Source organism: Linepithema humile, chromosome 3, assembly GCF_040581485.1.
Source record: "Linepithema humile isolate Giens D197 chromosome 3, Lhum_UNIL_v1.0, whole genome shotgun sequence".
Classification (NCBI taxonomy): domain Eukaryota; kingdom Metazoa; phylum Arthropoda; class Insecta; order Hymenoptera; family Formicidae; genus Linepithema; species Linepithema humile.
This window is the reverse complement of record NC_090130.1, coordinates 22,887,899-22,904,131: the sequence shown is the minus strand read 5'-3', so window position 1 is coordinate 22,904,131 and position 16,233 is coordinate 22,887,899. Positions and strand designations below refer to the sequence as shown.

The following is a 16,233-nucleotide window of genomic DNA, read 5'->3' as shown; positions in this document are numbered from 1 at the left end:
ATGTCCGATCGGGACTAATAATGATCGGCAATGTCCGAATCGGACAATCGGTCGCTTCGGGGTATTGATCGTATCCGCATCGTCGAAATAAGTAATTTGATAGGATCGTTCAGGCGAGCTATCGGTACAATGCCACCCCATAAATTATGAGAGTAGCCGGAGGACGCTGGGTTAATCGAATTAGCGAATTAAATCGAACGGACCTGTGCGGATTGTCCGTGTAACGTTTTAATCCGCTCATCCGGCCCGAATCCCCGAGTCGAACTCGATATACCGCCTCGTCGTTTCTCGTAGCTAAAGAGCACTCGAACAATACGAAAGGTTTCACCGCGAAAATTGAGCATCTGGGTCGAGAAATTCAATCGGCGGCACATATACACAGTGCGCGCACGCGCACACACAGATACGTACGATCACCTGGATAGATATTACGCAGGTTACGTCCACGTCACGTGTGTGCCAGCGGATTGTTCTACGGAACGGCCGCCCACGAGAATAGTAATCTATTCCGACGTTTTCCAATCCACTTACACGAAACGGTTTCGACCAAAAATTGTCGGCGGTTCTGACGGTGCGTAAAACGCTACGGCCAGATTTCCGAAGTACGTATCCGAGCGCCCTACGAAATACGAATATGTCGACGTGGCTCGTTTAAGCCGGTGCCGGTTTACTTTCCCGATTCGATGCCGTTAGCGCCGAGGCAAGGAGATTCGGTAAAAGACAGAGAGAAATTTCATCTTGCCGAGGAGATGGTAATATTTGCAAAAGCGCAAGTAGTCAGAGACAGGTATATCATGAGTAATTACGAGAATTAATCTCGCCCGTCCACCTGTAATTACGAAAGTAGGAAAGATCTATGAGCGTAACGCGAAACTTTCCGTTCCCGCGAGCGATATAATCGCTCCAACAAGCCGTCTGTGAGCGCATACTTTAATACGTTGATAGAGCCTCCGCCGTACGATTACACGTCGTAAAACCGCGGAAAATTGATATGACTTTACAGAGTCAACCGTTCGCCCCTTTCTCGTGAAAATTCGTCGCGTGCGACTCTCGGGAAAATTCTCAAGCTTTAGGCGACATTCCGCAACAGAAACAATGGGGTCGCTGCGGAAACGACGACTTACATGTTCGTAAGAAACGCATATCGCGCGCCTACTGCCGGAATTACCGATAAATCCTGCATGGTTGAGCCTGGTCCAGATGCCCGAGAGGATGGATCTCGCCGAATCCTTCCCTCGCCCGCCACATTCATCCCGTAGATTTCTGGCTGGTAGAATCTCAACTAGCTAGACACTCGGGATCTTCTCCTCCCCTTTTCTCTTTCCCCTCCTTCCGCCTAGAAAGGATATATCCTACGTATATGTGTGTACGTGTGGTACATGTATATATATATATATATACATATATATATATCGGTTCGGGACGAATTTACAAGTAAAATTGCTCTCTCGGTCAGTTTCCACGGTGCGATCCAGGCAAGTACACCCGCGCGCGCGCGCGACCTGGTGTATATATACACCAGGTATATAAACCGGTATACGTATGCGGGCGGAGTAGTCGGTTCGAAAATCGATCCTCTTGCCGCGAGCTCGACGAGTGTGAAACTTTAATAAAATTCCCGGATCAGCTACCTACGTCGCCCTGTGCACCACCGTCGTCGTCGCCCCGTCTCGCTCCCGCACCTCGTTCGGTTACTACGTCGGGCGAGAGCGCATCGGCGAAAACGCAGAAAGGCTCCGCAAACCCTCGCACACGCGGCTATGCTAACCGAAGCGAGACAGGAGGACGGTGCTTCTGAAATCTCAGCTCGTCGTCCTTCGTGCCACCGATACGCTGTGGCGTGAAATACAAATTATACATGTGGCGCATATACGACCCGCATATCCCAGCGCGATCCGGTAATCTTTGTGCATCCGCGCAGCCACACGCGAATTTGCACGATGTAAATAATACACCGGAGACCGAACTAACACGCAGAACCGCTCAGGTTTTTAATTTGATCGATCTGAAAAAAATGAAGAGATCGCTCTATTTCCGCGATATGATCAAATACTCGCGACGCGGTGAGAGGAGAGAGGGAGCTTAATTCCATTTACGTTCGCAAACTTCCGCGATGCGGAAACTTCTCGCTTACAACCACTGTTACTCGTGCGCGATTCGGTAAATATTACTGGTAGGAATGTGTATATTAAAAACCGTCCCGTGTTATAGAAAACACAAACAATGTTTGATACAGGAAAAAACATAATTTGTTATGATATGTATGCAGTTTCATTTACATTCTCGTTTGCAACTAGTTGAGTATGATTTTGCAAAGCGATGTATACGCGCGGCAGGAAATCAAATAGACAAAATAGCGATTGTCACAAATAAAAATGACGCTTTAATTCAATCAAGTTTCCAGGTCAGTTACACTGCTAAAAAAAGCAATGATAAACGATGTGCCGCGACCGCTTCTGTTATCCTTTTCACCATATATTACCGTCAAAACCGTTTGTTTATTACAGAAAAAAATATTATTGTTCTCGAAACTTAAATAATCAATCACTTCTTCGTAAATTGACGTTATTTATCCTACTATTTCAACTTGCTACAAGCACTGGACTTTGTAATCGAGATTTTGCATTTTTACTCGACATACTCGACATACATTTCCGGATCATATAATTTATAATATTCTAACAGAAAGATCAAATAAAAATTAAAAAAAAAATTTTTTTTTAAACCATTGAACAAAAAGATATTTCTAAAAGTCAGCTAAGAACAAAAATAAGATAAGGGGCAAAGGTGGCGAAGAAAGGTAGATGACAGGTAAATATCATGGATGCCCGGTGCACTTTCGCCTTGATTAAAAATTAACGTGCACTTTGGCTGTGCATCGGAGCACGGAGTAAAAACACTCGGTCGCTCGTGACTAAAACGAGTGGCAATTACGAGCGATGTCTCTCAGGAAGGTCCGGGCTAAGGAAAGAGATTAAAAAACGGACGGGTGGAGCGATAGCGAGTAACGCGCGCGCACGCACGAATACGAGAAGACGTGGCGGAAGACGGCCGCGTAGAAAATTAAACGTCGCCCAGGACGGTATTTAAACGTGGAGAGATATCAAAAGGATCCGAATTCATTAATCTTAGAAATGGTAGGTGGGTAGTCAGATGGCTCCATTCTCGCGCAGGCCAAATATCTCGAATCTTTTTATGGCGTAATGCGACTTTAACTCGTTTAACCCGTTTACCCTCGCAATCCGTCCGTAAAATCGTACCCGGCACTTCTCTCCTTCGGAGCAGTGAACCGCTACTTAGTTTATCGTTCCGCGTGAACGTGTTGGATACAAAGATATCGCCGTAACAAATAGATACAAAAGGCGCGAGACACATTCGTTGTTGCATTAATAATTATACTCTTAGTTTTCATCGTACTGTCACAATTTTAACTAAATTTGTAGTATTTATTTTTCGAAAAAGAATATTCTCAAACTCCACCTCTTTAATGTACCACACGAAAAGAATTGCGTCGACACACTTGCATGAGAGCAGTGCGCGTTTTGTTCACAGGTACTCCGGTACCCTTCGAGTTCACCCCACTACTCGGGGGTCTGATCGGCGTGGTCGCCGCACTTTTGCTCGTCACCGTCACTATTCTGGCCGCGCTGAAAGTGAGAAGCGAGAGACGAGCTCAAAGGCCGGGCGATTTACCTCTGAAGAAGGCCACCGCACCGAGCTCGGAGGACCTTTACGACGCGGACGATAGAAATCCCGACGTTGTACCGACCAACAAAGGTATGTTGTTCCCAAGACCATCCTGGTATGATAACATAAAGAGCTGATAAAAAAAAAAGAACGGACACACATATTTTAAATATATTCGAAGGAGCATATCGACACGCCGAACAAATTTATTTCGCTTGCTATTTTTATTATCAAATTGTTAATATTTAATGTTTTTCGTTGTTCAATGCGTATGTCGATTTCCGCGCAGAAAATATGCAAATAAAAACTCCGGAAATATCCCATACACGTCCGACACGAAGCGCGCGGTTGGGAAAATTCGGATAATGCACAAAATTATTTGGCTGCGTAAATCACGCGTTGTAACACAATGCTGTCGTTAGCAATGGTACGAATAATGCACATCGTGTAGTGATATGTCGATCAACACACACGCTATATTCATATTTATCCTAAGAATTTTTAACACATCTCTTTATTCTATGATTAAGAACGAAACGTAATACAATGAACGCACTTCCACTATGACAATGCAAAAAGTTTTTTGAATAGACTTCAATCACGAAAGAATGTTCCTATTTTTATTACAAGCTTTTGATTCATAACTGACGTTCCCTTTCAGTCAAAACCGAACAATTGCACATAAATTTATTAACGTGCAAATCGTTATAGTAAAACAGAACTAAACACAATGACGTTGAGAAATTTCTGATTTTATGTTGAGCAATAGAATGTTATAACGAAATTTCACGCGAATAATATTTCAATGTTCTTTACTCTTGCGTAATACTAGACATTTAATTACTCTTATAACATGAACAAAGAGGTGTCTGGTTGTACTCCACTTTTCACTACGTTCGGCAAAGCCGAATTTACTTTAAAAATACCAGGCTTCCAATTTGGTTCGTAATTTAAAAGGATCGGCCGCACTGAAACGAGTTTGCTATCCATTTAATCCCTCTGTTCCGTTCAAATCTATCCGATCCATTTTTACTTGTAAAATATAAAAAACGGACCTGTATTGCTTCTATCAATTCTTAAGTTTCATATCATCGAATATTAATTTTCTATTTTTAAATAGAACCTTATACACAAGCATACAAAGATTTGATTAAAACAATAATAAATCGTAAAGAGAAACATTTGCATTCGAACAAATTAAATTCACACAACACAACAAAAAGAAGAGAATGGCAGAATTAACGTTGCTATTCCGAAGACTCGATGATTGACACGGAAATTTTATCAGTTACATTGCCCCCGTTGGCTTTCAAGCGTAATACCTGATTGACAGCGATCGAGAACACTTGAACAAGTGTGCTCGAGACCGGAAATTCAGCGGACTCTATTGCGAGCACAACGCACCGCGATTTGTTAACAGCATCGCGCAACGCTATGCTATGCGTCATTACGTCGCTCGCAATAATACCGCCGGATCGACACTGGCGAACGCGGTTATGGTCGAGTATATGGCTCGAAACCATAGAACTTAACCTCTGACTTGTTAATAAATTACTCGGCCGATTACAAGGGAGACTTGTTCACTGAACTCGCTTATACGTATCCAATACGTAACATTATTCGAATAGCGCATAAGTGAATTTCAGATCGTAACCGTACCAGTGTATTTTTTTATAATAATTTCGCAATGAAATTTTGAATCAAAGATTCGCAATATTTTTATATAAAATCGCAATTTTTTATAAACACACACTTTTCCAGAGTTTTTGAAAAAAACAAGTATCGAAATATCGATTTACGTTTAGAGAAAGTCAATTATATCCTTTATGATGATCAAGTATTTTTTATTTCTTATATATATTTCAAGTGCGAAATACATTCGGATCACAAATTTGTCATCCGAACGTATGGAATGTTAACTTAATGAATATTATTATTCTGGACGCAATATTACTTAATTAATTATTTAATTACGATCGAAACTACATCTAGTTAGATACAAATTACTATTTAATTAACATATCGCATTAGCATACCGTTTCTCGGCGAATTAAGCCATGTATCGATACATTCGTAATGCTTTGTAGTTATTAGTTTATTATGATAAAGTTCAGTATGTCATCACGATGTAAATTAATGATTAAACTAGTTTATAATAGCATATAAGGAAACTTTATATCGTCATTTTCTTTCAATAAATGATACAGTAAATTTTATAAATAATTTTCGAAGTCTTATTAATTTCTAATAAAATGTATCGATAAAATATCTTGAAATCATTGTCAGTTTGCAAGGTGTACCTAGCAGAATTGAAATGTTATGATTTTCAATATAAAACATATTTGTCTGATATTATGGAAAGTGTGGATTTTTTTTCTCATGTGCTTGAAACGAAAGATTCAGATTATCAGCTGACGGGCTCGACTTCTGGCACACCATTGGCAACGCAAAACACACCGGATGGTCTTCCATCGTCCCTTCCGGCCCAGCAGACGAATAATCACCTACAAGGACTTCCCGCTTATTCGCATAACGACTACAACAACTATCCTACCTTGCCGGTGAGTACTGTGCGATGGAAGTTCTCCTAATGAAATTTAGTAATTGTCCAGACTTTATCTGTGCGCGGGCGCGCGAGACGAAAAGCGAATGGCTGACGAAACTTTGATTTTACTCCTTCTCTCGTTTCATTAATCCCGTGATGATCTTTGTAGGCCGGAATGCTACATGTCGCACACAATCATTAATAAATAAATTTAATTTAAATTAATTTCATTACGTGAAAACTTGTAAATAATCTGTAGAAATTGAATAGTGCATTATATGAGATGCTTTGAATAATCGCCGCGCATACAAAATTCTCCGACAATTCTGCAACAAACTAACGATTCCCTTTAGATTCCATGTTAAATTGTACTTTGTTGTCCCGCTCAATGTATACTAGTGCCATATAGTTGGTACAGCCATTACATGTAAATGGATGTTCTGATTTCATGAGACGGAAGTGAATGTAGTACGTAACGTTTGCAGCAAAGGGAAACTTTAAACAATTAAAGTCGATAGTTTAAATCACGAGAATTTCGTTAGTCCAGTGAGCGAGGAACGTTTTAATAAAGTTAATAGGTTCATTCCAATGAGATGGGAAACTGAGAAAGTGGAGTGCAAAGAAACGGAAGAAACGAAGCAGTTAGCCGAATCGCGCCGTTGTCGTACTGTCGCGTCGTTCCCGTTTTCCGTCGAGCTGCGCGAAAAGCTTCGGCCGACATTTTCAAGAAAGTCCTCCCAGCGATGTAGTTTAAAATAACAGTATCCATCCGAGAGCACAGCACCCGTGCTAAAGTTTCTACCGGAAAGGAACGCTTCCAGCAGTTTGAAAGTAGAAAATTGCACTGTCCGCGCCTTTTTTCCGATTTTGAAAAACATTTTGAGGTCGAAGCAATTCTAATGTTAATACGTAAAAATACTTTAAAATCATTTTTCCAAGGTAAGATTATCTTGCGCTGTCATTCGTGATCGGCACGCTCGCTGAATTGCACGCGCAAATTTGCGTTCATAATTCGCAATAACAAACGATCGGAATTAAAATGCGTCCTTCTTTCGTTCCGTTCGCGCGTTTCTTCTTTTAAATTTTCTCTGATCGTCTCTCCGGTTTCTCTCGTCACGATTCGCTAAAACTTCACCCTCAATTTCACACCAAATTAATTGCTAATTACCGCGGGGATCTAAAGTTCTGTTAGTAAAACCTCAGTAAGAGCAAAACTCCAGAGTGGAAAACTTTGATTATCGCTAAGGATTTTCGTATTCCATTTCCCGTCGGTTAATTGTTGCTTTTTTACAATTTCCAGTTTCTCCGATCCATCTGTTGGATTCGCAGTTTTTTTTTCATAATCTATGGCGTGTCTACGATCACTAGCTTAAAATGCCTCGTAATCTCAAGCATTCGTAAAAAATTTTCGGTGTTCGTGAGATCTCGTTAAAATATGGATTCCTATAAAAAAATTCCGATAGAAAGTCTGATATAATAAAAACGAGAACTCGATTACACTTGGAAAATTTATATAATTCGTGCGTCTTCATTTATTAATTCTTTTCGCGATAAAACTTAATGAATAAGTATATTCTCGTAAATAACTTGGTCTACGCCATGCCTTTCGTCTACATTTCATCGCGAGGAAACATTCTCCGCGTTATTTTGCGTCCAATTTATAGAAAATGGCGCCGGGCACTCGAGGGTTTCCGCTCTAAACAGTCGAAGGAACTCTCGCCGTCAAAAGTTTCCGTGATACGAGCCAGCTAGTCCGGGGCGGTCTCTTAGGAATATTCAGGAGTGAAAATTCCGAAAGTTAGACCTGTCCGTATTATCTAAGTCCTGAGACTAAGGAAAATGCGCCACGAAAACTCTCTCAGTTTCTTAGGAATGCTTTGGCCCTATCTTGAAGTTGGGCGTCTCACGAGTTGCAGGGGATTATTTAAATGGCCGGCCGCGTGTATTCCGTATACTGGTTGCATTTACTTTGGCGGATTACGGACCCGTGCACACATATCTATAACTTAGCGCTAGTGTGTATTGAAATTGGCTTAATCTCCTGTTCCCCACGTATCATTAGACATCCGAGCAGACTTGTTGCGTAATACATAATCGCCTGGATCGATAGAAACAATACACGCACTAAATCGCTAATCGGCTCATGTAGAAGCTACGCGATCGTTTTATGATTCAATGAATGATTCAATGAGCCTCATTCGATTCGAACTGACAGAAAAGTGCCCTCTCTCTATCGCGTACCCACTGTTGAATTTTCTATAAATGACCTAATGTCCTCGTATTATAAAATCTTGTTATTTATTTATAACTATAGCATAAATAGGTATATATTCGGTCAATATTTCAGCACTCATCGTCATAGCTTGGAGAATCACCACATATGTGGTGATCATCAAAATTCTCTTCGCAGCAACGGCTTCTTTCGACTGCACCCGCGCGAACGGTCTTTGTGTAGCGTGTCGTAACTTTCTTCTTTCAGTTATCCGGCGAGGTGACATACGCTGAGCTGTGCTTGGCGAGGCCCACCACTCTGTCGACTCTGGCGACCGACGCCAAATTAGCCAGCCTCGGCAGCGGCCTGGGCGGTCTTCAGGGTTACGGCAGCGGTCTTGGGGTGATCGTGGGTGGCAAACCGTACACGAAAGAGGCTACGGTATACGCCTGCATCGACCATAACGCCAGGCCGACCAAGGTGGACGTCTCCAATGCGCCGTCGTGTGCAACCACTCCCTTGTCGACGGCAAACGTGCTCCAGGACTCCACCGTGTCCACCGTCATGAGCGGCAAGCAGCATCATCCGGCGAGAGAGGTCGTCACTGTCCGCACGCCTCTGATCTCGACCCAGGAAAGTTGCGTATAGGGACGCGACTCCGACGCGCTCAACGTCAACGAGTATTACGTCTGATATGGCCGCGGGCTCGTGGCGATTGTGCGCGTCTTCATAGCCGATTTATCGATGCTTGGACTGACGGTTACATTCCCAGTAACGTCCACAGATTCTCGGGAAAAGATATATTTAATGATGTGAATTGTGAGTTTCGTCCGAACGCGCGAGATAATCGCGCGACATGACCACTCGCTCTCTCTCTCTCTCTCTCTCTGGTACAATGACTATGATTTTACCGGATGACAGTGCTCGTAAATGGATAAACTTCTAATCGTCACAGATGACGTCGTACAACGAGAAGAATGATCGAACTACTACATTTCGGTAACAACTGAATGCATCAAAGAATACGCAATGAAAAAAAAAATTAGATCTCTTTAGATACAATCTATTCGTACGAATCGCAATTCTCTTACTGAGACAATTGGTGTTTTAAAAATTCAGGACTAGCCAAATAATTTGGAAGAATACATATCGAAATATTCTGATATCGGTCAGCAACAAAGATTTAATGCCTTTGCTTGGGTATTCTATTGTGTTCGAAATACAAAATATGGCTGACTTGAATTCTGTGTAATGCAACATCAATACAACCATATCATATGAAATTTTTAAGAGAAATATCAGAATAATCGCTGCCAATTTTCAAAGAATTTAAAGACTGCTTTTATTTTCAGCAAGTCATCATAAAAGCATGCAGAAAATACTTAACAGAAAGAAGTTCTGAATTCTGAATCTAAGCCAAAATTACTAAAAAAAATTCTGTATTCTAGAAAAACATATTCGTGAAATTCACTTTAAATTATATAAAAACTTTATATTAAAAACAGATATTTCTATTCTGACAGACTATCGAATGAGGCCATAAGATTGAAAAACGAATTTATTCATAGATATCGGCCATTCTCACATGATCGTTCCGATTCGAGAAATATTATCTAAAAATCCACAAAGATTCAGTCGTGGAAGATCCTATCGATTGACTGGAATAGCCGGTCGAGTGGAAAGAAACATGTCCAAAAATCTAGGTTTCCGCATTCCGAGGATGTTCGTACCGCAAGAGGCGAGATCGATGTTCCTGTGTCTTGCAACGGCGAATGTAGATTTTCTATCCCGAGAGTATACTTTGTATTACAAAGTAGGTACGGGGATAAAGAAGATCGTCGCGTTGAGTGTATTTTCGTAGAATGGGCGCGTCTTTATCGGCGATATGCTCTTTCCTTCTCTCTTTTAGAGTATCGCGTCGATTACGTCGCACCAAGTGCAACGATAAATTTCGAGAACGGAAAAGATCCGCCTCGCTGAGAGAAGATCGACTTATTCCACGAAAATCCTAAAAATATTTCCGCGCTAGCTACGACGCGAAACAAGCGTGCCGTATAAAACACAGGATGTTACGAAAATCCGACGTAATAATTTTCTCAATGTCGAATACATTTTTCTTCTTTCGCTATTAATGCGTAATTTCGTTCCGCCATCAAAAAATGCTCACTTTTACGGGCCATCCAATTTTCAATCGTTTCGATATCGATATAAAATGCAAGCCCGATAATAAAATTTTTCTCCGCGCAATATCGGCTTAATTATCAAGAAAATAATTAAATAATTAATCAGTCAAATGCTGGTGTTCGACAGTTGATCGATCTTTCTAAAAGGGAATGTATGCACATAATTAGTTTCGTTCGGCGTGGCGTGTTGCAGTGAAAATGTCAGCTATTCACGCTACGAGCTGATTAATTAAATCTCGGAGTATCGACATTTATTCTCCGACTTATTTACAGTATGCCGCACACCAAGGAAACTTGCAAGGTAAGGTAAGAGTAAATTTGCTGACTATAAAATAAGCGGAACTATCGATCTTCTGCCTCGCGGTCCAGACTCGTTCTCTGTCCTTCTATCGTTACATCTTTCTAGTCTATTTACATGACTTTCTCTATCTAAATGCACGATGTATGAACGGAACAATATTTGCGCGTTTACGTGCAAAACAGAGTGCGCGGAAAATTCAGAAAAGTCGAATTTTCACAATAATTGAAAAGAACGTTCTTTCAAGATGACCTGATATACATCCTCGTATATGCGTAAGACATTGTAAATAGTAACTTTTCCTCGAGAATGAGGACACGGAATAAATTTAGACTAATTATCGAAATTACCATGTGCGTTGAGAGCTAACTGCGCTCCGAAAATATGTATATTAATTCTAATTAACAAACGTACCTTGTACACTGCGCATCGTTCAATAGCGACGAGCATCTATGAATTATCTGTAATTACGTTTAGTTCGATCGGAGGATATTTTGCGACGGGATCGTAATTCGAACCGTGAACAAAGAGACAATAACGTTGCAGAACTGCTAAATTAAAAGCGGCCCGCGAACGGTCAATTACATCGTGATTGGTCAATTACTTTCAACTTAATTGGAATTTGAGCTTGCTTGGGGGGATATCGGTTCTAAAGAATATTTTATTTCTTATTTGGTTATCGATTTTTATATTGTTGGCAAGACGAGTTTACTTACGATCGTGTATATTAAAACTGGCTATTCAAACTTACAAGGAATACTAGCATCATAGTGAAAATAATTAAAGAGAAGAGAGCGCCTGAGAACATACGAAAAGTATTATTTAAAAATAATGAAGGCTTGAATTTAATTTATATTAAATCGCAACACATTAAACACGATATAATTCATCGTGCAGCGGCCGATTTATCTTCACTTCCCGTCGATCCCTAAACGAACAGATTGACGTGACGTGCGTTATTTTACGACGAAATCTTGTGGACAAAATCCTGTGTCCTAGGACTGCCAAAACGCGCACAACCCCACACGACTGCCATGTCGCATTCATTTTCATTAAGTTCGTCGTCGAAATAACGAAGAGCGATCGAGGAGTACCTTTTGCGCGTCGCCGTACGTTGTGCACCGTACAAATGTACACGCGTGTACATCTTAGAGATATATATTATATATATATATATATACATATATATATATATATATATATATATCAGTTTCCGTCGCGTATACGCAGCGGAGACAAAAGTGTAAATACCTTGTACATAAGGACATCGAAAAAAGAGAGACTTTATTTGAAGATGCCCGAGGTTAAACCCCTACGTCTTCTTTGAGGGACGACACAGAACAGGCACGAAGGATCGTTATCGACGGATCCATTAACGACATTACAAGGTACGTACCCAGAACAATCGTATCGAGCGATATCGCATTAGCAGTACGTGAGAAAGGAAAGAGATAATAATCGTAACGCGCAAATTCTCTCTCTTCTCAGCAAAACCGCCTTCAAATTTTGCGATTATTATTTTGTGCGAGCTATCATTGAATTTCTTATTTTATTCGAGCCCGTTAATCGTTTGACTCGAGTGCTTTATTCGTCTTTCCTATGGCTAATCGATATTAACGTACGACGTAATTCGTTATTGACCATCGTCGTCGTCGGCCGGCAAAACGCGAAGAAGGCCGACGTGACGAGCGTTCCTTCGTGTACGCCCCTTCGTAATTTGTAAGATATATGCTCCGATGTACAGCGCCGAGATATTTTTTCAGAGTGTGCGTAATACAATACCTCCGCGTATATCGTAAAGTCTTGGGCGCCCAATTAGGCAAGCCTATTTAAAGAGAGGGCGGAACTGTATAATTAAACGATTGGGATTGCAATTAATGGTCAGACAAAGAAATAAAGATACATATATAAGTACGTGTGCGTATGTGTGTATGCACAATGTGTGCCTGTGCTGTGTGAGCGCAAATATGTGAATCTATCTTTTACTATGTACGATACTGTGCGGTAGCTCAGCAATCGAAATCGAGGATTAAGAATAAAAAAAAAAAGAAAAATATATATGTATGCATGCGCGCTTTTTCCACTATTCTTTGTGTTTCTTTGTATTGTTAAAAAATCAATTAGCCCTTCCACGCTCACTTTTTTTGGTTTTGTGAAGAAAAACCTCTTGCTCGCAGACAAATCTAAAGACATTGTTATATCTGAGTTATTTTTAGCTATTTAAACTCGCGTTCTTTTCTTTCCATTATAGTTAGAATATCGCAGTTATTTCGCAATAAAGAATTTTCAAGAATTCATGGAAGGGTTGAGATGAAACGACTCTTTTTCTTTCACGTCCGGCGCTCGAACGAGATCGAAGTGGACGAAGAAAAGAAAATTATACCTCGAGTGCTCCAATTGAACCTACATAAAATCGATTTTCTCTTCTCGACTTAAAAGATATCTAACTATACTGCCTGAACTATTGTTCTTTTCTTTTATGCCCCTTTCTTGTAAATTATATTCTGATATAATATATAATCTTTGATATTGCCATATATAACAAGAACAAGATAACATCACTCAATTACTACGTTCTTGAATGAAATCCTGCAATCATGGCTAAATAATACTGTTCTTTAGATTTGCAAGTTAAAATTGTTCTCCATAAAATACAAAAAGATCGCTTTTAGAGAAACATTTTAAACGTTGAAACGTAACAATGCGTCAGCTTGATGAAATGATATCTTCATACGTACTATTGCATACTGCCTTGTATTACACACGTTGCACAACAATAGCTGCAGTGCAGTGGATCACTCGGTATGTACATCGACGCGTATCCATACACATATACAAAAGTTCGATTGGCGAAGTCCTTCCGGTTTCGCAGGTATTTTAAGCACGCGCTCCGTTAACGATCGCGCTCCGGTTTCTCCTCGCGCCTCCTCCCTAAATTCTCGCTTTTCGCATGCTACAATACATTCCACGTTTCCTGTCAAATACCGCGGGTACGTGTGAATGCGGCTCGTTTCGTCGACGTGAAAATTTCGATAGTAATAAAGAAACGATGGCCGCGTGGAGTTCCGCGAAGCGAACCGATTTCACGTTCGTGCAAGGAATGACGCGCGAAATGAACAATTACGAGCCTGATATGTGTTGGTGCGATCTTATGCTTCCGATTGATCGTTTCAGTAGTTTAAAGTGCATCGCGTTATACATCATTACGTTGATAAGATATTCAGATTATTTTCGTACGATTGAAATTTTTACGAGATATATGATATTAACAATTACTTACAATTTAATATAAAATTAATATGAATAAAAGCAAACTGAATTATTTCATTGCTACAATATTTAATTATTATTCTTGAGAATATCACAATACTTTGATTTAAATATCAATTTTTAATGTTTTAGTCTCTTCTTCTGTAGCAAATAACAGAGTTTGCATTACGTTGAGTATATAATTAATAAGAGTCTGTTATAAATTGATATAAGACAAGATAAGTATTTTTTTACAAACGAGAATTGCAATGAATTAATTACTCACTGTCCAAAGCTTTGTCCCGGTTAAAAACACGCTTTTCAATCGATCAAAGCAACGACGCGGTTAGAAAAAGGAGCACACGAAAAAGCAGGGCCATTCGCATGAAATTCTACAAATAAGAACCGCCCGTTAAATCGCTCGTTCGGACGGGCTCATTCGTTTTACTACAGCCTCCCGTTGCACTTTGTACCAGGCCTGCATTGCGGCGTGCATGCACCCGCGCGAGAAGCCTCGGGGCTAAAGGTGACCAGCCGAGTGCCGCGTGCCAGTTTCAAAAGAAGCCTCTACAAATCTGCGCCAGCTTATCGAATCTGAAAGTCAATTCCCGCCGCGGCCGCCTCCATGGCAGACTCACATGGCACGAATCTATTAGCTTGTACCGAGAGCATCAAAAGCCCTAAAAAGCGTCAAAAGTCTTTTTTCCAATGGAATATTCATCGACGCCCGCGTATCACCGCCACGATAACCGCCGCACAATTCCGACTTCCCGGAATCCGTAATTCATCCCCGCAGCACAGATACCCTGATGCCGGTCTCTTGAATATCTATCGGATATCGAAGTGTATCACAATGTTCGAAAATTTGGGAATACGAAATAAACAATAATTGCACAGGATTGCTCTCGTTCCAACTTCCAGACACATTCGAGCGTCGCTCGTTTTTCATTCGTCCGTCTCAGTTTCTCTCGCACATCATTAAACATTCTGTTTATTTGATATTTATGTATTGATATATATGTTTTGTTGTGCAATTTTAATCTTCGTCATAATTATTGAATAATTAAAGGGTAGAAGATAAATACCAATTAAATGTCAAGAACAACAGTTAAAAATACTAAATTGATAAACGGTGCTTCTACAAACTCAGAATTCGAAATGTGTGTTTATTGCATAATTGTTTTTTTGGTGCTTAACTGATATTCAACTTCCACTCTTTAATTGATGCTGACAAAACTTCGATCTTTTCTATGCGAATAACGAGGCTGGCGACAAAGAGTCTGACGAATCGCGCACCTATGTTGAATTGTACATAGTCTTCTGGATGAGCAAACGCGTGCATGTCTGTTTGTACATTCTTCTGTGAAATCATGGTTCGCGTATGTGTGTGTATATATGTGCGTTCGAATGTTTGCGAGAGTCCTGCAAGTCCGACGGAGAGAAACGCGAGAATGTTAAAAATTGAAACTTGCGACGACCATACTATGTGTATCTACAATAATTATAGATCTCTCTCTATAAATATATACACACCTCAACGTAATCAGAATAAACGTGTTGATATGAAAAACTAAGAAATGTCTATTGATCCCTGGAGAACTTTATAGAATTAAGAGTGTTATTTTGATTTTCTAATTGTCCTTAATGGTGATTATAACAAATAGCTTTTTTATTTTCCTTACTCGTGAAATTTCCAATTTTCCACATGAAACTTCAAACAACATTCGCCAGAAAAAAGTAATTTTTTATCATTTTTATTCTCACGAAAGTATTCATCTTTATAAATCTGGTAAGTATGTTTTCAATGTTAGTATTCATCATTAAAATAGCTCATCCTTCTAACGAGCGCTTCGATCCTTTTTCGATTATCAACAATATGATGTAACAAATAATAGGATTTTGCCGCCCGTCCCAGCCAATTACGTAATGTACGCAACGTACAATTTGCATTACATATTTCAGAGTAAAAACGCGCAGTAAGGATAATAAAGCAAGCGAAATTAATACTGTGTATTACACTACGGCGAAATTAGAAACGGCGCTGCCATAACGAACACTT

The 16,233-nt window shown here is 40.2% G+C and overlaps 1 protein-coding gene and 1 long non-coding RNA gene across 6 annotated transcripts in view; one reads left to right on the top strand and one right to left on the bottom strand.

The window, feature by feature from the left end:
- Positions 1 to 16,233, top strand: part of LOC105668719 (synaptogenesis protein syg-1) — a 259,826-nt gene that overhangs the window by 237,368 nt on the left and 6,225 nt on the right. For 3 of the 5 annotated variants that reach the window (XM_067352041.1, XM_067352038.1, XM_067352039.1), the window contains 3 exons: positions 3,535 to 3,777; positions 6,085 to 6,248; positions 8,712 to 15,752. In XM_067352041.1, the coding sequence (XP_067208142.1) occupies positions 3,535 to 3,777; positions 6,085 to 6,248; positions 8,712 to 9,092 (788 nt within the window). In that variant the 3' untranslated portion in view covers positions 9,093 to 15,752. Of the gene's footprint in view, positions 1 to 3,534; positions 3,778 to 6,084; positions 6,249 to 8,711; positions 15,753 to 16,233 lie in introns of those variants that run through there. The other 2 variants (XM_012361238.2, XR_010889351.1) reach the window with 2 other exon arrangements.
- Positions 916 to 16,233, bottom strand: part of LOC136998814 (uncharacterized) — a 53,324-nt gene continuing 38,006 nt past the window's right edge. Inside the window, exon 3 of the long non-coding RNA XR_010889354.1 lies at positions 916 to 1,336. This is a non-coding gene — a long non-coding RNA (uncharacterized lncRNA). The remainder of the gene's footprint in view (positions 1,337 to 16,233) is intronic.